Source organism: Drosophila subobscura, chromosome J (genome assembly GCF_008121235.1).
Source record: "Drosophila subobscura isolate 14011-0131.10 chromosome J, UCBerk_Dsub_1.0, whole genome shotgun sequence".
In the NCBI taxonomy this organism is placed as follows: Eukaryota; Metazoa; Arthropoda; class Insecta; order Diptera; family Drosophilidae; genus Drosophila; species Drosophila subobscura.
This window is the reverse complement of record NC_048532.1, coordinates 23,013,651-23,032,545: the sequence shown is the minus strand read 5'-3', so window position 1 is coordinate 23,032,545 and position 18,895 is coordinate 23,013,651. Positions and strand designations below refer to the sequence as shown.

Sequence of the window (18,895 nt, the reverse complement as noted above, 5' to 3'; positions counted from 1 at the left end):
GTGTGTGTAGATCGCTTTTGAATGAAAACTAATGATTAATGCGCGTATGGTATGCCTTGTTCGGTTCTGCTATGATCTTTCTGGCTTCCATTTTTTTACTCTCTCTTGTTTTTACTCACTTCTTGTTCTCTTTCTTTGTTTTATTCGAGTTCTTTAACTAATTTTTTATAATTTCTTTCCCTCTGTCCGTTCTCTTCTCTTAATATTTATACGTATAAACTTTTATAATTTTATACTAAATGGTTTTTTGTTTACGGTTCTTTTTTTTGGGTTTTTGTTCATTTTTTGTGGTTTTGTTTTTGTTTCTTGTTCTTGTAATACAAACGTCATCGTGTATATATATAAAAAAAGATGTCCAAAGTTTTACGTTACGTTACGTTATTGTATATATACTTTTTTACTTTTTTTTTTGTTTTTGTTTTTGTTTTTTTCGTTTTACTTAGTGGATCGATCGTTCTTTCTTTTGATGCTGATGGTGGTGAGAGTGAGAGTTCTGTGCCTGCTTTTTGCTTTACAGTTGTCCTAGGTTTTGTTTTTCTTTGTTTCTCTTTCTTTTAAATGTAAATGGGTCTCTTCTCTTAGAAAACTCTTGTCGTCCGATGTCTGAATGCTTATATATGAGAGCGCAGCGCCTAGCTATATAGGGCCTTACTATATAGTATCGTACTACATATGTATATATATATAATGTGTGTGTGTATGTGGGTGTTTCCTTCCTTCCTCCTACTCGTATGTATGTATATATATCGGGATATACATATGAATACAACTAACGGCCAATTTACTTTGTTTCCTCCTTCTCTTTGTTCTCCTCGGTCGACTCCTTCTCATTCGACTGCAAATTATAGACGGAAATAATTGATTAATGAGTGATTCAGGTATGTAAGCAATATATTTATTGTCGTACCTTGTCCTTCTCCAACTCCTTCTCGATCTTATCGCCCTCGGGGCCCTCCTGCTCATTTGATTTCTCCTGCTCGCCGCCTTCCTTGCCTTCCTTGGTCTCGGGTCTGCAACAAACGATTCAAATTAAGTAAGAAAATATCTTTATAGAGGGATTTGTATACTCACTCTGGCTTGGGAATGTGCGCATTGAGGTCCAGCTTCGTGCAGATCTCATCCCAGTCGGGGAAGCACTTGTCCTTCATGCGCGACACGTGGCCAATCAAGTTGGGGCACTTCTCGGTCATGTAGTCGCGCAGCGGGTACGCGATATCCTTGGACAGATAGTGGAGCTGCGAGAGCACCGCAAAGGCCACCACATCGAGGGTGGTGGGCTCGTCGCCGAAGAAGAACGGCTTGCAGTCGAGCATCTCGCTGAGGACCTTCAGGTCGTTCTTGCCGAACTCCTCGATCTCCTCGGCGCTGTGGACGCCGATGCCATGCGCCTTCAACTTTTTCGTGCCCTGGAACCACTTGTTGTGTTGAATATGGTTTTTCCGTGTTTTTGTTGGGGGAGGATATTCGGGTGGGATGATGGCCGACAAAATGGTTACGGGGGTCAACAGGATGCAGGATGACCAACACAGCAGACACACAAGCACACGGGGGAATATGGGGGATTATAGTTGGGGGTGGGGAATACACCAATGCACACACACACACACACACACAGATTACAAAAGTTAGAAGTTAGCAACGAAAGTACGTGAAAAAAAACGAAAAAGAAAAAAGAGAAAAAACCATGCAAGAGTTAGTGATAAACATAACGATTGTATTTTTTCGTTTATGAATTTGAATTTGAGTTTGAATTTGATTAGATTGTCTTTGTGGGTGGTCGTTTCGTTCCTTTGCAATGTTTTAGAGTTAATTTTGAAATTAATTGTGAAATGTTTCCATTAATAGATTGAAAGAATCTTCAATTTTCATTCAAAATCATCTAAAACATTTCCAGGAAGACGATCCGGACCACTGCTCTGTTTTCTCGTCTTGGGGTTTTGGGTTCCATTGTTTTTCTCGATTCGGGTTTTGGGTTTTGTTTAGATTTAGTTTTTGTCGATGGGTAGAGTAGGGGGGGAGGGTGTTTGTTGGTGGTGGTTATGTGAGTACCGAGCGAAGCATAAACAACAATCAATCCCGCGAAAGGGACGCGATAATATTGTTTATGCCTCGTTTTTGGAGTTGGATAAACTATGTGTCGGATGGCGGCGACGACGACGACGACGACGACGATGTCGGTGCCGGTGTTAGGTGCAACATAATACGCCACCGATTTCTATCAACAGATTCTCAAGTTGAGTTGATTTGTTTATTTACACTACAATACCCATCCCCATGCCCATGCCCATGCCCATGCCCAGTCCCCAGTTGCCATTCTCCAACGCCAAGAGCGAAAATCCCTCGAGTTTTAGTTTCGTTTTCCGTTTGGTTTCTGTTTCCAATTGAAATCTAAACAAATGATGGCAAATTGCCGGGATCATCAGCTTCTGGGCGTTGAGGAATGTTCGAGATAGGAAGAGATGCGAGATATAACGAACGTCTGCTACGTGGATCTACTTTGGCTACAGGACTGTGACTTTCTTTGGTGTTTACCTTGCGACCAAAGGTTATCTTGAAGAAGAAGTTCAAGATGGAGTTGGGCAGACGCAGTCCGAGGGCGTGCTGCAGATTGACCTTGTAGCCCTTGAGCACATTGTCCGGGTACTTGGCGCGCCAGTAGAAGATGATCCAGATGAGATGGTTCTCCAGCATGGCGATGGTGGCATACGACACGTTGCGCTGCTCGGCGGTGAGCCCGGAATCCAGATTCTTCTCATATTTGGACGACAGTTCCTTGATGATAATGGCCGAGTCGGCGATTTCCTCTCCATTCAGTTCAATGAAAGGCAACTGACCCTTCTTCGAGCGGAAACGCATCTTATGATCGACATTCTGTAAATGAGAAAAAGGGGGAAAAATGCTTTGAGTTGAGTGATGCGATGACTCGAGGATGAGTAATGCTACGCGCTACGGAAAGGAGGGTGTGGAGTCAGTTTATCCGAGAAAATAAATTTGTATATGTGTAAAGTGTACACACCGGAGTACACACTCATCTCCCACACTCCCACTTTATCTGGCATTCCATTCCCATGACTAATATGAGAAATGTAGTTCAATCTCAAAAGAATTCCGCCCGCTAGATGGCGCTCGTGACATACATAGGAGAGTCCTGTACGAGTATGAGTATGCATGTGTGTGTGTGTGCATTTTCTATGTATGCCAACAGAATTGATGCTGAAAACCAACCACTACACAAAAAGCTGTACCTTGTAGAAAACCGAACGAACAGTATGGAACATCGTATCAACCCAAAAACCTAACCAACACCCAACTACCCCCAACTGGTCACACAGATACTCTCGCACACATACACGTGCAGAAACACACGCTCTAACGCACACAGCAAAGAAGAAGCAGAAACAGGAGAAGGAGCAAAGCAAAGCAGAGCAGAGCCGGGTGCCGGGAGCCGAGAAACTTCCAATTGCCGCTATTTGAACATTTTTGAGATATTCCAGTGGTCTGCCACTTCCAGTGTGTACACACGTATGCAATAACCGTTACTTTTTCTGATGTGACAGTTATGTCCGTGTGTGTGACGCATGTCGCCCGTCGCCTTTTTTGTGCTTTCTGCTTCGCTGCTCAAATTTACATAATAATTTCTAATTAGAAATTGGTGCTGTCCATAACAAAGGCGAACCCCCGCCATCCAATAATGGCTGTTGGCATATTTTATGCTTTCGCGCCCTGAAAGCGGCAGAAAAGCAAGGCAGGCGGCAGGGTGTGGTTGCCGACACACTCACACAGGCACACATATTGGGGAGAGGAATTGCGAGAGAGAGAAATCCCAGAGAGGACAGCATTGGAAGAGAGTCAGCGGTCTGTTTGTTATAGAGAGATTTTTGCCTTCCAGCAGCAGCATCATCAACGCTGCCAGTCCAGGCTGCTGCTGCTGAAAAGGGTGGAGTCCGTTGGAGCACATTTAATTCCAATGATCCACAAAAAAGCAGCCTGTCTGCTGCCTCTCCTTCTTCTTTTGCTTCTTCTGCCACCACCAACGCAATATAACGGTTTCTGTCAATGCTGGCAGAGGCAGGGCAGCGCTGTGCCGCCGCTTTGTCGCCATACAATGCAAATATTTAGTTTTTATTAAATCATTATGCCAATTAAGGAGCGGCGGCGGCGGCAATAATGGGAGCTCCTCCACTTTTGCTGCAGGGCTCAATTTTCTTGCAGTGTAGAGTTCTGTTCGTTGCACGCAACAACAATAACAGCAGCAGCAAAAGTGCTCTCAAATTGCAGAGAACGAGAAGAAGAGGGAGAACCGCGTGTATGTGTGTGAGTGTATCCACACCCCTGTCAAAAAACCAGAGAGAGAGAGAGAGACGAGAAGAGTAGAAGAGCAGCAGGAGAGTAGTTGCAGTCCCACTGAGTGAGCAACAACAAAAGAGCCAGCAGCAGCAGAAACTCTCGTTGTTTTAATGCAAATATGCGGTTTATTAATTAAAACAAAAGGCAGAAACAGCAATCATTCTTCTTTCAAAGCAAAACTGAAACTCCATTTCCTCTCACTCACACTCGCTCACACGCACACATTTGCACGTACAGTTGCAGCGGCAAACGGCATATCCCGAGAGTTGCCAGACTGTTTGCTCACACACAGAGCCATATTTTGTGCTGGCAATATTGTGAATGGAATGGCGCGCCAGCATTTTCCATTTGAATTTGTAATTAAAATTTATGCATTTGTATTTGTAATGCATTCTCGTATATATTGAAAATGTGAATTAATTGCACAATCTACAAGGCGGCGACACTTCACATTGGAATGCCAGATATGCGGGCTATGGGCCGGGACTGGCGTTGGGGTTGGGGTTGGGCCACCGCCTCAAAGTGATATTCGATGTGGCTGCTGTTTGTTAATGGCTGCGACGCGTCGGGCGCCGGGTATGACTCGCAGCGCAGCTCGGATTGTGGCGTGAAAAAAGATATGCAGCATTTGGTTTATCATCAATAAAGAAAAGAAACAACTTCTACTCTTGTTTACACACGAACGAGAGGGAGGGGGCTAAGGAAAGCGAGATGTAAAGAGAGCTGCAGCAATGCGTTTACAATAACAGCACAGCACAGCACAGAGACGTTGCATGCAGGGGGTCGACGCTGTGCCAGGGCCCGGGCCCGGGGGGGCGGAGAACTTGCTTAGTCAGTTTTCATGGCATGGCATGGCTTGGCACCCCTCCCTTTATGGTGATTAATGGATAAGAGAATGAGAGGGAGCGAGGGAATAATGTCAAAGGTCTCAGTTTGTTGAACTCTTCCGCTGTTATCAGAGAGTGCAATCGGACCCCCGAAAAAAATGGAAATGGAAAGTATTTTCCAGCTGCGGGCTGCCGCCTGACGGACTGTCAATCATAATTGACTGCAGCTCTGCTTTCTTTTTGGAATGCAACATATGGCAGCATGCTACTGGAAGCATGGGAGTGGGGAGTGCCGCTCTTATCGGTTCTCTGGCATCTTGAGAGGCAGCTAGGCAGCGGCAGCGACAGCGGCGCATCAATTAACATTCCTCTTGGGCTCATTTTTCATTTACCAAATGTGTAATTAATAAGATTAAACAACAATTGCGTCGTTGTTGTTGTTTCTTTGTAGATGTGCGGGTGACCGCACCCATTTCTCCCCACCTCCCTCCCACCCCGTATTTGTGGGACAGGCAGCTGCTGCCGGGCAAGTTTTTCCTATAAAAATATGAAAAATATGCAAACCGCATCGCGCGCTTTAAAAAAAGCAAAAGCTAAAATGGAAGCCCCAATGGAAGTCGTTGACAGTTCCCGTCGCCGCCAGACTGCGCCTCTGCTTCGCCACTATTACAGCTACTTAACGGGCATAGAGATAAGCCAGAAGGAAGACCAAGACGGAGGCGAAGAGACCGCGGCTTGAAGTTATTTTCAAGAGGGGGATTGCACCGTCTCAAACTACATCAATTTTTATTAAAAGCAATTACAAGCTGTAGAGCGGAGGCGGAGGCTGAGAGGATAGCGCATGAAAGAAGTGCAACAAAGACAAAGAGCAGACACTCACACAGACACACACACACTTACGCAGAGACAGAGAGAGACTGGAGTCGGAGCGAGAGAGAGACAAAAGGAGAGAGTCGGCAGCGCCAAGTGCAAAATTTGAAGCACGACTTCATTTCGCCTGTTGTTGTTGCTGCTGCTGGTGTTTTGGCGAGTGAAGTCGTTGGCTGGGGTGGAGCGGAGGGGGGTGCAGAGCATAAAAGCACAACTTTATGAGAGGCAGCGACGCTGGCGTCGGCGCACACACAAATTTTATGTATACGCTGTTTTATGTAGACACACGCATACACACCAGGAGTACAAGAAATCCGGCCAGGCTACAGGTTCACACACACACGCACACATGGACAACTACTGGAAGAGAGAGAGAGAGAGCAACTTCTGTGACGGGAAACGGGATAGAAAGGAAAGGCAAATGCTAAATGTATCCCTTTTTCAGCTCATTGCGAGGGCAGGGCAGGGCAGGTCACACACATATTCCTATGTGTATACGTATACGTACACACGCACGCACACAGGAACAGAGGCAGGCTTAGCACACAATCATGGCGGTTTTTCTTTCTCTCTCTCTCTCCCACTCGCTCTCTCTTGCAGGAGCTGGGAAAAAATCTGTACCGCAAAAATTTTACAATGATGAAAAAACCGAAATGCGAGACGAAAAACCCAAAAAGATGTAAAATATGGTCTCTGCTTTCCCGGAAAACTCTCTGTTAATTAGTTACCTCGTACTTGAGCCCGACCAGACGCAGCCAGGTCTCAACTTTCAAGCAGTAGGGCGACAGCGAGGGCAGCAATGGAGTCCTGGAGAACTGGTACAGATAGATGATGTCCTTCTCGAAGTTGGTCTTGTGCACATTGAACTTTTGTGCGGGAGGGGCCTCCGACTTGGCCGGCGCTGCGACAGCCGCTGCCTCCCCATCCTTCTTCGCGTCCCCATCGACGGCACCATCAGCGTTTTCCTTCGACGCCGCCTTGCCGTCCTCTTTGTTTCCTTGGGCGTTTTCGTTTTCGGCCGGAGGAGCAGCAGCGGCGGGCGCGGCAGCAGCAGTCTCGCTGGCAGCAGGTTTTTCCGCCTGCTCAGAGGCTGGATTCTCTGTGGGCGCCGCAACGGCAGGCGTTTCCTCAGCGGGTATTTGGGCTACTTCGGTGGCCATTTCGTTTTCGCTTTTTCTTATTTTCGCTCGTTCAGCCAACAGATTTTTCACACTTTTCCTTGCTCAAATCGCACAGGAACACTTATACACACGGCGCGACACCACTATAAAGCGGGGCGGGGGATTGAAAAAATGCACCACAAGACACACGGTACGTTTTATAGTTGATACAGGATCTCTGTTTAGTCGGAATTTAAACCAGACGACCGCAACCCAACCGCGCAGTTCAAAAAGTTGAGTTTATTTGAAAAGTTTATTTGAATTTAAATGTATAGTATTTGAGCAGTGTGACTGCGGTACAGTCGATCTAATATACCTTCGGACCCTCGGTAATATACCGAAATATACCATTGCATTTTCAAAATATACCGTAAATGTACCGTAGTCTTAAACGCCATTCCACGTTTAGATGTTCCATTTAATATTACAAGCGAGTTGTGACTTGAAATTAAAAACATTGAGTTTTAACCGATTACTGAATCAATTTGACGTATTATAAATACTGCTTCTATTGGATTGTATACCTTATGACCTTATATTTTACAAATTTGTATTTGAATTTTTCATTCAAATCACTCCTTCTGGAAGCAAGGGAGCTTTGTGTTCAGTATGTAAATGTATGTAACATGTTGAGACACATGTATGTTAACTGAAATCATTAAACATTTTTGAAAAATAGCGCTGTTTTTCAGAAATGGAAAAGGAACGGGATCATATGTACATATATATTATAATACGCTCGGAGGGGTTTGGGGCCCATTTCTTCCATCTTCATAACATAATTGGGTCTAAACTCCGATATATCCCCCCGATATTGGAGCATTGTTCATCAAGAGAGAGGATTACGTTAGCAAGATCCTCTCTTCTCTCTCCTCATTTTTGCGTTTCAATATGAGCACAGAACTCCCACAGAAATATACCAAAAAATACGTTCACACTTGCATACAACGCAAATCCCAAATAATTTTCTTCGGTTTTGATTTCTTTTTAATATTACAAGTTAGTTGTGACTCTAAACCACCAACTTATAATTTTAGCCGATTACTGTATCAGTTATCTGCAATTAAACGTATAGTAATTACTATTATTTTAAGCTGTACTGTAAATATTGAGGTTTCAACAAAAAAAGGTACAAGAAATTGTTTTTATATGTACATTTGCTACATACCACTAACCTGTACAATATGTAAATGTAAATTATGAGCCCTGTTAACTCATAACATTAAACGTGTTGGATAGAGCGCGAGAGTTGAACAATTTGAAAAATCACTACATTGCCGTACGATCCTTATGCAACACTCGTGCACGAGATTTCACAACACTTGGCCGTAATTTTCACAAACAAAGATTTGTTTTATTTTATCAGAACGCAATTAAACGAAATTAACTAAACCTCTGGACCAATGGGAGCTGTTTTGGGCCTCTGTTCGGCCGCCCAGGTAACTTGATTAGCCCCCCATTAGCCGCGTAACCAGCGTGAATGGCGAATAAATGGCAGCAGCAGACTGCTGCTGGCTACAAATCAATAAGCTGCGCCATATGTTTGAAAAATGAATTTCACGGCATAATTTTCTTATGTAAATTAACTGATTTGGTTTTGTGTGTTTACAGTGCGCCCTCTGCTGCGGCGGCACTGCGGCCAGCATGTGCTGCTCGGCCTGTCCCAGCTGCACCAATGCCTCCTCGTCGCGCTTCATGTACGCCTTCATCCTGCTGGTGGGCACCGTTCTGGGTGCCATCGCATTGTCTCCCGGCCTGCAGGACACCCTGAAGAAGCTGCCCTTCTGCATCAACTCCACGTCTACGTACAGCTCCAAGGCCATTGACACCTTCTCGGGTGGCTCCCTGCAGGTGGACTGCGAGTACGCCCTGGGCTACATGGCCGTCTATCGGGTGTGCTTCGGGATGGCTTGCTTCTTCGCGCTAATGGCTTTGATTATGCTGGGAGTGAAGAGCTCCCGAGATCCGCGCTCGCACATCCAGAACAACTTTTGGCCGCTGAAATTTCTGATTTGCTTTGGAGCCGCCATCGGGGCCATCTTCATACCGGACGGCTCCTTCGGGCCGGCCATGATGTGGGTGGGCCTCATAGGCGGCCTGGCCTTCATACTTGTGCAGCTGGTCATCATTGTGGATTTCGCACACAGCTTGGCAGAGTCGTGGATCGGTGAGTCATTGAATCTGTGCGGATAGAGAGAGATTCCATAATGATTCATCTCGTTTCAGAGGGCGCCGAGAACAGTCGTGGCTACTACTATGCCCTGGCTGGGGTCACCCTTCTAGGCTATATCTTATCTTTGACGGGCATTACCCTGCTGTATATCTACTTTACGACTGTAAGCCGAACGCTTGCTGTTTCCTTATCTATTTCTGATTTGCGTTTTTCCCCTTCTTGCAGTCCACTGGCTGCGGCATCAACAAGTTCTTCATTTCGATAAATCTAATCTTCTGCCTGGCCATCAGCGTCATCTCCGTGCTGCCGGCTGTGCAGGAGCGTCTTCCCCACTCGGGCCTGCTGCAGAGCTCCCTCGTGACCCTCTACACCGTTTACTTGACTTGGTCCGCGGTGGCCAACAATCCGGAGAAGGCCTGCAATCCGGGCATGTTTGGCTTGATGGAGGGATTCGGCAATGGCACCACCACCACAATTGCACCGCCACCCAATCCGTCGCACAACTCCAAGGTGACCTTTGACACGACCAACATCATTGGCCTGGTTGTCTGGCTGCTGTGCATCCTCTACAACTGCATCAGTTCGGCCGTGGAGGTGTCCAAGATTACTCACGACAACAGCGAGAAGCGTGGTATGTTGCATCATCCTTACCCTTACCCCCTAGACCATGCCCCCGCCCATGCATTCCACAGTTTCCATCACGCATTCTGAATTCATTTCGTTTCCTATTTTCATTTCCAACGCTGTAGATTTAATGCTAATTACGATTATTAACACTCTTTTCGCTTCGACACTCTCCAACACTTTTTCCTTTTTTTCCGTTTGTTTCCGACTAACCAACCGACTAACGAATCAAACTTTTGGGTTACTGGAAACTGTGTGAACTTTGTTGTTGCTCCTCCTTTTGGCATTTCGATTAATGTAGTTTTAACAGAAGCTCTATCAGACACAGAGGCAGCCACCGATGCCGACGGCAAGCCCAGCACCGACAACGAGGTCGAAGGCGTCACCTACTCCTGGTCCATGTTCCACATTGTCTTTGTCTGTGCCTCCCTCTACGTAATGATGACCCTAACCAATTGGTACAAGTGAGTAAACGACTCTAAACCATAAATATAACCACTCTAATGTGCAATCCCTTGGCAGACCCAACTCTGACATTGAACTCTTTAATGGCAACGAAGCTTCCATGTGGGTCAAGATCATCTCCAGCTGGCTGGGCGTCTTCATCTACGGCTGGAGCCTGGCCGCACCCATAATACTCTCCAATCGTGACTTTAGCTAAACATTTGTAGTATTATTATCTATAATTATTATACAAACAATATAAATATGTCTAGGCGTGGTGCTTAACGAGCAAAGTTCGAGAATGGCGGAAGAGAGTGAACAATGGAGATGAATCTTTGCATTATTTGGACTCTTAGTGTGCCGTTTTACTCAATCAAATTATTCTCTCAACTTGCAACTTATCCATATAAACAATATACAAATAATAAAACATTAAAAACCTGTAGCCATAATCCTCAAACTGTTTGCCTCAGATTTGTCTCCGCTTTGGGCAGTGCCTCGCGCAGGCGTTCGATGGCCACTGGCTTGCCCAGGATCTCCATCATTTCGGCCACGCCAGGACCCTCCTTGAGGCCACTCAGAGCCGCTCGCAGTGTCTTCATCAGCAGCGGGAACTTGAGGCTCTCCCTTTGGGCAAACTCTTTCAGTTTTCCATTCAGTTCATCCTTGTGGAAGTTGTCCAGAGAGTCGAGGTCTGCCAGCAGGCTGCTGAGCTGCTCAGCGGACAAATCTTTCAGCTCAAAGTTGGCTGGTTTCACCCACAGGAAACTCAGCTTGCTGCTGGTCAGATCCTGCAGGAGCGTCAGCCGCTGCGAGGACCAATTCAGGACATCCACAATGTGGGCCTCCGCCAGATCCAAATTTGAGCTGCAACGAAAAACGAAGTTAGAATTGTGCGAGGAGACTGAGACTGCACCTACTGCTCGGGGTAGGCCTGCTTGACCAGCTGCTGCACTCGTTGGACCAACTCCAAGCGGGAATCTGGCTCTGCCAGACGTTGGCCAATCTCCAGGCGATTCAGATCGTCCAGCAGTTCGGGGCTCAAGCGACTCGGATGGGCGTTAACGCGCTCCATTTCAAACTGCTGGCAGAGTTCCGGCAGGCTGAGGAGCTGCTGCCTCGCATGGGCTCTGTGCTGGAAGCCGCCACCCGCGGAGACCACATAGTTGACCAGAGACAGGGGGAAGTAGCCGCGCTCCCGGAAGTGCTGTATGCCAATGTCGCCCTGCCGCTTGCTCAGCTTCGTTCCATCAGCATTGACCAGCAGCGGCAGGTGGCCAAACCTTGGTGGCTGCCAGCCGAAAGCTCTAAGGAAGGAATCATCCATTAGCAAGGAAAAAGCGGAGGGCGGGGAAGGAATCTTCTCACTTGTAGAGCAGCAAATGCTTTGTGGTGGATATCTGCCACTCGACGCCGCGCAGCACGTGGGTGATGCCCATCAGGTGATCGTCCACCACGTTGGCAAAGTGATACGTGGGAAATTGGTCGCTCTTCATGACCACGGGGTCGCCCTCGTTGTCGCTGACGTTGTGCTGGACGCTGCCGTAGACGAGATCCTCGAGCGGCTCCTCGTGCTCCGTCAGCTTGAAGCGTATGCAGTGGGGCGCACCCTGAGCCAGCAGGCGCTCCACTTCCGCTGCAGACAGGTGCCGGCATTTGTTGTCGTAGCGCGGAACCTGGCGGGTGCGAAGCGCCTCCTTACGCAACAGCTCCAGGCGGCGTTCCGTGCAGAAGCAGCGATAGGCGGTGCCGTTCTGCAGCAGCTGCTTGATGGCTTTACTGGAAACAAAGTGCAGTGTCAGGGTGATCCAAGTAGGTGCCCCTCCACTCACCTGTAGATCTCAATTCTTTGGCTCTGAACGTAGGGTCCGTGTTGGCCCCCAAAGCCGGGTCCCTCGTCTATTTCTATGCCCGCCCAGAGCAGATCCTCCACCAGGCGCTCACTGGCTCCGGGCACCAGTCTCGTTTGATCCGTGTCCTCAATCCTGAGCAGGAATTTCCCGCCCAAATGCCGAGCATAAAGGAAATTGTAAAGTGCCGTGCGCAGGCCGCCCAAATGTAGCTGCCCCGTGGGGCTGGGCGCAAAGCGAACACGCACCTGGCTGTGGGTATAACGTTGTGTCAGCCAGAGGCATTGCCTCAGCAATACGCGGGGGTTTACTTTCAACATTTTGTCAAAGAAAATCGCGGAAAAGCAAATTCCACCTTCCCTTTGGCTTGTTTACATCGAACAGCTGTAACAGCAAATATACCGACAGACATTTTCAAAATATACTGTAAGTATACCGCGAATTTTTAATTATTTTCCTCGATTTTTGTGTTCTATTTGATATTGCCATCAAACTTAGACTCTCAGCCGTGGAAATACAATTTTCTACGATTGAACAAGACATTCGCCACAAGATTGGCCTACTTTTCATGAATTCTTTTACTGGACTTTACAAAAATAACGATTTAGCTGAAAGGGTTAGAAAAAAAACGACACTTTTTAGAATGTTTTGTTACGCTATTTGACAATTTGTTGCTGGCCACCCAATAGTATGTTCCTTTGTATACCCGTTTGTTTCCTGTGTCCTCAAAATTTCTATAATATGCAAAAAATATCTCTCCAATGCAGAATTACCTTTATTTTTTGAGTAGAGCCAACGATTTCCAGCATTTTCTCAATTCGAGGACATCCTTCCCTCCAAGGGTACTAAATGTTGCTTATTCCATGAGAACTGTTGGGGAACAATGCTGCTGTTTCTGGTCCTGTTAAGAATGAACTGCCAACTCGTTTGAAATGGATAACATTGACTTTTGGGCGCTTTATTTAAAAAAATGCAATTGCTTGAAATGGGAATTAATAAATTAAAAGCTGGCTTTTGTGTGAAACATTCGGCTTAGTTGTAAGTATTACACGTCTCAGGTAGTGTGGGGCGGGGACGACTCTACTTGATGGCACAGTTGGCCAGTTTGCTGGACAGCTTCTCGCCCTCGGGCGTTAGCAGAAAGTTTTCCCTCCACACGGCCAGGCCGTCGCTGTTGGTCTTCAGATCCACAGACAGCTTCTCCCACACCTTCTTCTTGGGGTTGAGCTGCTCGTCGGGGGTGCCGCTGTAGCCCTCGAAGGCCAGCCGACTGCCGGCAGCAGCCTTCTCAGGCACCACAATGGGCTCCACAATCGTGTGATCAGCGCTGGAAGAGATTTGCAAAAGGGTAAAAGGAGGAGCGAGGAGCGGAGCTGGCAGGGCTACTCACTTGGAGGTGCACAGCACCATGCCCTCCGAGAGAATGCCGCGCATCTTGGAAGGCTTCAGATTGCAGAGGACAGCCACCAGGCGCTGTTCCAGCTCCTGTTGGGGCACAAACTTGACCAAGCCACTGATGATGGTTCTGGGCTGCGCCTCCGCCAGATCGATCTTCAGCACATAGAGCGTATCCGCATCCTGGTGACGTGCCACCTCAATGACCTTGCCCACGCGTATGTCCAAGCGGTGTGGCGCATCCTCGTCAGCGCCCGCAGCCGGAGCAGCTCCAGCCTTGACCTTCGCAGGTGGCGGATAGGCAGCGGCGCTGAGTTTTCTGCGGGAAGAGCAAGGGGGAATGAACACCTTTAAATGCGGGGGAGGACCGAGGCTTGAACTCACTGCAACGCTGGCGTCTCGAAGATCTTGCGAATGGGTTCCAGCAGGCGATTTATGTACTTCTCCACGGTGGCCTTTAGGTCTCCGGGATGCAGCTTGTCCTCGGCATAGTACTGCTCCAGCTCCTCGTACTTGAGGAACGTGACGTTGCCGCCATGCTCCGCCTCGCGGCACACCTCGAAGCCCTCACCCTCCTTGAAGAGGGAGAAGAGCACGTGCTTGACGAACGAGAGGAGACCATTGTCCGCGATGTTTCCGGGCTCACAGAAGGCCTTCTTCAGCTTCTTCTTGACGTTGGCGGGCGAGTCCAAGAGATCGATTTTGGAGTCCTCCTCGGACGAGGACATCTTGCCGCCAGCAAGGCCAGGAACTGCAAGAGGAGAAACCCATTATCAGAGGAGGAACTCCACGACTACCATGGGACTGGGACTCACCCATGGGATTCATGAAGTGGATGCGCTTCTCGTAGCCCAGCTGTGGCAGGTACTTCTCGGAGAAGGTGAAGATCTTGCGCTGATCCACGCCACCGAACTGTGCGTCCACCTTCAGGTACTCCTCGTCCAGCGCCTGCAGCCCCGGGTAGAGGAGACCCGAGAGCAGCGGATATTCCACCTGCTTGACCACCTCGGCGCCCGCTTTCTTCGCGTCGTGCTGGGTGACCACCGAGGATAGCTTGTACACGTCCAGGGTGTACTCCTTGGAGAGCTGGTAGTCGCTGCCCTTGACGAACTTCAGCTTCTCCAGCGGCACGCCGATGGAGCTGAGCATGGCCTTGATCACCTGCTCGTAGTACTGGGTGCGCAGCTCCAGCAGCGACCAGGGCGCCTTCATGTTGTCCAGGTAGGCGTGCAGATCCGCGAACAGAATCGTCACCTCGCAGCCGGCCTTCAGGAAGTCGGCAATCTTCGACATGGGCACAAAGTAGGCGACATGTGGCTTGCCCGTCGTCGCTGTGCCCCAGTAGATCTTGAGGTCGCGCTCCTTCAGCACCTTGGTCAGCTTGTCCTCGCCGAGCGTCTCCTGCAGGTTGCGCGTGATCAGCGTCCTCTTCTCCTCGGGCGTGAGTTCAACCATTTTTTGTGAAATTCTTTGATTTTCGCCTGCAAATTCACGAAATTGTTGGGCGGAAAGAGGAAGAGAGCGCGCATTGCATGCGTGGTTAGCAGCTGATGGTGCTGCCAACTTGGCATGTATTCAGTATTTTTCGTGGGATTTTCACACTCTCCGCGGCTGGTCACACCAATTGCGAAATTGCACCGCGCCGCGTGTTTTGTTTACAAAAAAAAATGCAATTGGTCCAACTTGTGAAATTCTTAGTTGATTATTAGTTAATTCGTTCGCGCTTAGTACAATTGGACAGCAACAGCATGCCCGTGGTGGAGGGCAGTGATTTAGCGCTGCTACAGCGCCGCCAGCAACAGGTGCGCAACATTTGCATCCTGGCGCACGTGGACCATGGAAAGACGACATTGGCGGACTCCCTGGTGGCCAGCAATGGCATCATTTCGCAGCGCATGGCGGGAAAACTGCGCTACCTGGACAACCGGCAGGACGAGCAGGAGCGCGGCATCACCATGAAGAGCAGCAGCATTTCGCTGCACTACAAAGACCCTGGAAATGGGCGGGAAAACGATTTCCTCGTCAATCTAATCGATTCGCCCGGCCATGTGGACTTCTCCAGCGAGGTGTCCACCGCCGTGCGCCTCTGCGACGGCGCCATTGTCGTGGTGGATGTGGTCGAGGGCGTCGGCGCCCAGACACGCGCCTGCCTCAAGCAGATCTACGAGGAGCAGCTGAAGCCGGTGCTGGTGCTCAACAAACTGGATCGCCTGATCCTGGAGAAGCAGATGGAGCCCCTGGATGCGTACTTCCACCTGACGCAGGTCCTGGAGCAGGTCAACGCCGTGCTGGGCAGCATCTTCGCCTCCGATGTGCTCGCCCGGGAGGACATCACGCAAAAGGACAACCAGGAGTCAGCGCTGGAGGAGGTGGACGACTCGGAGCTGTACTTCTCGCCCAGCTCAGGCAACGTGGTGTTCTCCTCGGCCTACGACGGCTGGGCCTTCTCCGTGCGCGACTTTGCGGCCATGTACGACAAACGCTTGGAGATGAAACGCGAGGAGCTCGAGCAGGTGCTCTGGGGCGACTTTTACTACAACTCGAAGAAGAAGTGCGCCATGCCGGGGGCCCAGGAGAGGGCCAAGAAGCCCATGTTCGTGCAGTTCGTGCTGGAGAACATCTGGAGCATGTACGACATCATTGCCGTGCGCAAGGACAAGGACAAGCTGCCGGCCATTGCGGAGAAGCTCGGCCTGAAGCTGGCCGCCCGCGATCTGCGCCTCACCGACCCCAAGCTGCAGATCAAGGCCGTGCTGGGCCAGTGGCTGCCCATCGACAGCAGCGTCCTGCACATGGTGGTGCAGCACGTGCCGCCGCCCCACCAGATCAGCGAGGAGCGGGCCCAGCGACTGCTCTACCCAGCGAACATTCAGCTAAGTTCGCTGCCCGCCGAGACGCTGAAGCTCAAGGACAGCTTCACCACCTGCGATGCGGGCAGCGACAATGTCATCGCCTTTGTGTCCAAGATGACGCCCGTCCACGTCTCGCAGCTGCCACAGAATCGACCCAAGCGGATGACGGACCAGGAGCTGCAGACGCGCCGGGATGAGGTGCGTCGCCGGATCGAGGAACGCAAGCAGCAGGGCGAGCACACGGAGCTGGAGAGGATTACCGAGGGTGTGGAGCAGCTCAGCAGCAGGGAGGAGAATATCCCCACAGAACCAGAGGCAGAGGCAGAGGCAGAACGAAACGAATTCGTTTTCGTTGCCTTTGCCCGCGTCTTCAGTGGCACTTTGAGGCGCGGCATGGAGCTGTTCAATCTCTCGCCCAAGCACGATCCCCGCCAGCCTTCGCACCGCATCGAGGGAGAGGCGCCCCACGCTTCTCGCGTGACCATCGGCGACCTCTACATGTTCATGGGCGGAGAGCTGCAGCTGCTGGACGAGGTGCCCGCCGGGAACATTGTGGGCATCGGTGGCCTGGAGGCGCACATCGTGAAGACGGCCACGCTGAGCAGCACCCTGGACTGCACCTCCTTCAGCGAGCTGAGCATCATGGCCACGCCCATTCTGCGAGTGGCCATCGAGCCCGTGCAGCCGCAGGACATGCCGAAGCTGGTCAAAGGCCTGAAGCTGCTGAACCAAGCGGACGCCTGTGTCCAGGTGTCGGTGGCGCCCACCGGGGAGCATGTCATCACCACGCTCGGCGAGGTGCACGTGGAGAAGTGTGTCCACGACCTGGAGCAGAGCTATGCCAAGATCAAGGTGAACGTGTCCAAGCCCATTGTGTCCTTCAGGGAGACCATTGTGCCCGCGGCCACCGTGGACATGGTCAACGAGGCGATCGTCAAGACGGCCGAGGACAAGGATGTGAGCAAGAAGATTGCCCTGCAGCAGACGCTGAACAAACTGGGAACCCTGAGGGTAATAGCGCTGCCGCTGCCCCCCGAGGCAGTGGAACTGCTGGAGAAGCACACGGAATTCTTCAAGGTGAGTGCTGGAAAACCTTTCCCTTCCTTCACTGAGAACTAAACTCTTCTTTGTCCAAGCAGGAACTGTCTGCCACTCCGCGGAATCAACTGCTCTCCGAGAAGTACGCCACTCTGCTGGCCTCCATCAGGCTGAAACTGATTGCCGCTCTGCAGGATCTCCCACTGTTCGGGCTGAGCGCACTCTCCCCCGAGGAGTTGGTCAGGCGCCTGTGGGCTCTGGGTCCGCGCAACTGTGGCACCAATCTGCTGCTCAACCTCACGGACTACGAGCAGCCCGACTTCTGGTCCAGCCAGGCAAAGACCTCCGACACGGAGATCCGCTCTCTGTCCGATCCACGCAAGGACTTCAACAGCTCTCTGGTCAATGGCTTTCAGCTGACCTCCGGCGCGGGTCCGCTGTGCGAGGAGCCCATGCAGGGCGTCTGCTTTGCCGTCCTCGAGTGGTCCATCCAATCGGATGGCGAGGATCTAAACGCCAAGGGACCCTTTTCGGGTATGCATTCTGTTTGTGTTTTCCACCGAATTCCATTTAATTGTCGTCCATGATTTGATTTCCAGGCCAAGTTCTCACTGCTGCCAAGGAGGTGTGTCGTCAGGCATTCCAGAATCAGCCGCAACGTTTGGTCACTCCCATGTACAGCTGCACGATTGTCGTCAATGCGGAAATGTTGGGTGAGTTTTACACTTGGGGAAAGTAGTTTAGGGATGAAGAAAGGGTTGCAAATGGGAGATTCGGTTGGTTTGGGTTCGTCTTTTTTTCGAAGAGAATATCTCTGGGGGTTCTCCTAAAAAGAAGATGTTGTATGGGCACAAGTGTCGTGGGACGTTGGGTTACGTGTCGTTACGTTACGATGCGTTAGTTACGGTTAGAAGGAAGGTTCCCGCTTCGTTCCGTTCGGGTTAGGTTCCATAGTTGTATCCTCACTTTGTATTGCTGTAAAATCTATTGTTTGAAGTCTCTCCCCCAATTTCCACCCTCATTTTCGTACTCTCTCTCACGTTTGTTGTTATTTTTAAAATAGTTTTCTGTTGTTTATTTAACTACTAGTAAATGCAGCTTAGATCTAGACATAAATAAGCAACTAAATTTAGTGTTCGATAATTTCGGTTTTTTCTGCTTTTGCTTTCTTTTTTTGTTTGCTTTTTTCTGTTTAGGTTTTTTCGAATAGTTTCAAGTTGTTGCACCTTAACTATCTGCTCTCACGTTTAGCTTCACTTTCGTCGATTCGTTAATTTATTTAAATATTATAAAAAGTTGAGGCCATGTTTACGCT

General features: G+C 49.6%; 5 protein-coding genes across 9 annotated transcripts in view; 2 read left to right on the top strand and 3 right to left on the bottom strand.

Annotated features, from left to right (window-relative positions):
- Window positions 1-404: 404 nt before the first annotated feature.
- On the bottom strand, window positions 405-7,454 carry LOC117893223 (failed axon connections). 2 transcript variants are annotated; one of them, XM_034799758.1, is made up of 5 exons: window positions 6,773-7,454; window positions 2,533-2,871; window positions 1,072-1,415; window positions 908-1,010; window positions 405-835 (listed from the first exon to the last, which is right to left on the bottom strand). In XM_034799758.1, the coding sequence occupies exons 1-5, from the start codon at window positions 7,202-7,204 to the stop codon at window positions 782-784; spliced, it is 1,272 nt and encodes a 423-aa protein (XP_034655649.1). In that variant the 5' UTR covers window positions 7,205-7,454; the 3' UTR covers window positions 405-781. The 2 variants fall into 2 exon arrangements, with proteins under 2 accessions (XP_034655649.1, XP_034655651.1); XM_034799760.1 differs by having other exon boundaries at window positions 1,072-1,406; window positions 6,773-7,453.
- A 1,038-nt stretch (window positions 7,455-8,492) lies between these two features.
- Window positions 8,493-10,842, top strand: LOC117894016 (serine incorporator 1). Of its 3 annotated transcripts, none has more exons than XM_034800850.1 (6): window positions 8,493-8,643; window positions 8,816-9,371; window positions 9,431-9,540; window positions 9,603-10,008; window positions 10,324-10,465; window positions 10,524-10,842. In XM_034800850.1, the coding sequence occupies exons 1-6, from the start codon at window positions 8,608-8,610 to the stop codon at window positions 10,660-10,662; spliced, it is 1,389 nt and encodes a 462-aa protein (XP_034656741.1). In that variant the 5' UTR covers window positions 8,493-8,607; the 3' UTR covers window positions 10,663-10,842. The 3 variants fall into 3 exon arrangements, with proteins under 3 accessions (XP_034656741.1, XP_034656740.1, XP_034656739.1); XM_034800849.1 differs by having other exon boundaries at window positions 10,312-10,465; XM_034800848.1 differs by having other exon boundaries at window positions 10,303-10,465.
- On the bottom strand, window positions 10,778-12,683 carry LOC117894015 (probable glutamate--tRNA ligase, mitochondrial). The gene is made up of 4 exons (XM_034800847.1): window positions 12,278-12,683; window positions 11,814-12,224; window positions 11,366-11,752; window positions 10,778-11,312 (listed from the first exon to the last, which is right to left on the bottom strand). Exons 1-4 carry the CDS (start codon window positions 12,613-12,615, stop codon window positions 10,901-10,903), a joined length of 1,548 nt encoding a protein of 515 aa, XP_034656738.1. The 5' UTR covers window positions 12,616-12,683; the 3' UTR covers window positions 10,778-10,900.
- Window positions 12,684-13,237: 554 nt separating this feature from the next.
- LOC117895065 (tyrosine--tRNA ligase, cytoplasmic) lies at window positions 13,238-15,215 on the bottom strand. Its single transcript, XM_034802446.1, has 4 exons — window positions 14,506-15,215; window positions 14,075-14,441; window positions 13,686-14,009; window positions 13,238-13,622 (listed from the first exon to the last, which is right to left on the bottom strand). Exons 1-4 carry the CDS (start codon window positions 15,143-15,145, stop codon window positions 13,376-13,378), a joined length of 1,578 nt encoding a protein of 525 aa, XP_034658337.1. The 5' UTR covers window positions 15,146-15,215; the 3' UTR covers window positions 13,238-13,375.
- Window positions 15,216-15,309: 94 nt separating this feature from the next.
- LOC117895060 (elongation factor-like GTPase 1) overlaps window positions 15,310-18,895 on the top strand; it is a 74,289-nt gene continuing 70,703 nt past the window's right edge. For both annotated transcript variants that reach the window (XM_034802440.1, XM_034802441.1), the window contains exons 1-3: window positions 15,310-17,619; window positions 17,682-18,114; window positions 18,180-18,293. In XM_034802440.1, coding sequence (XP_034658331.1) covers window positions 15,439-17,619; window positions 17,682-18,114; window positions 18,180-18,293 — 2,728 coding nt within the window. In that variant the 5' untranslated portion in view covers window positions 15,310-15,438. The remainder of the gene's footprint in view (window positions 17,620-17,681; window positions 18,115-18,179; window positions 18,294-18,895) is intronic.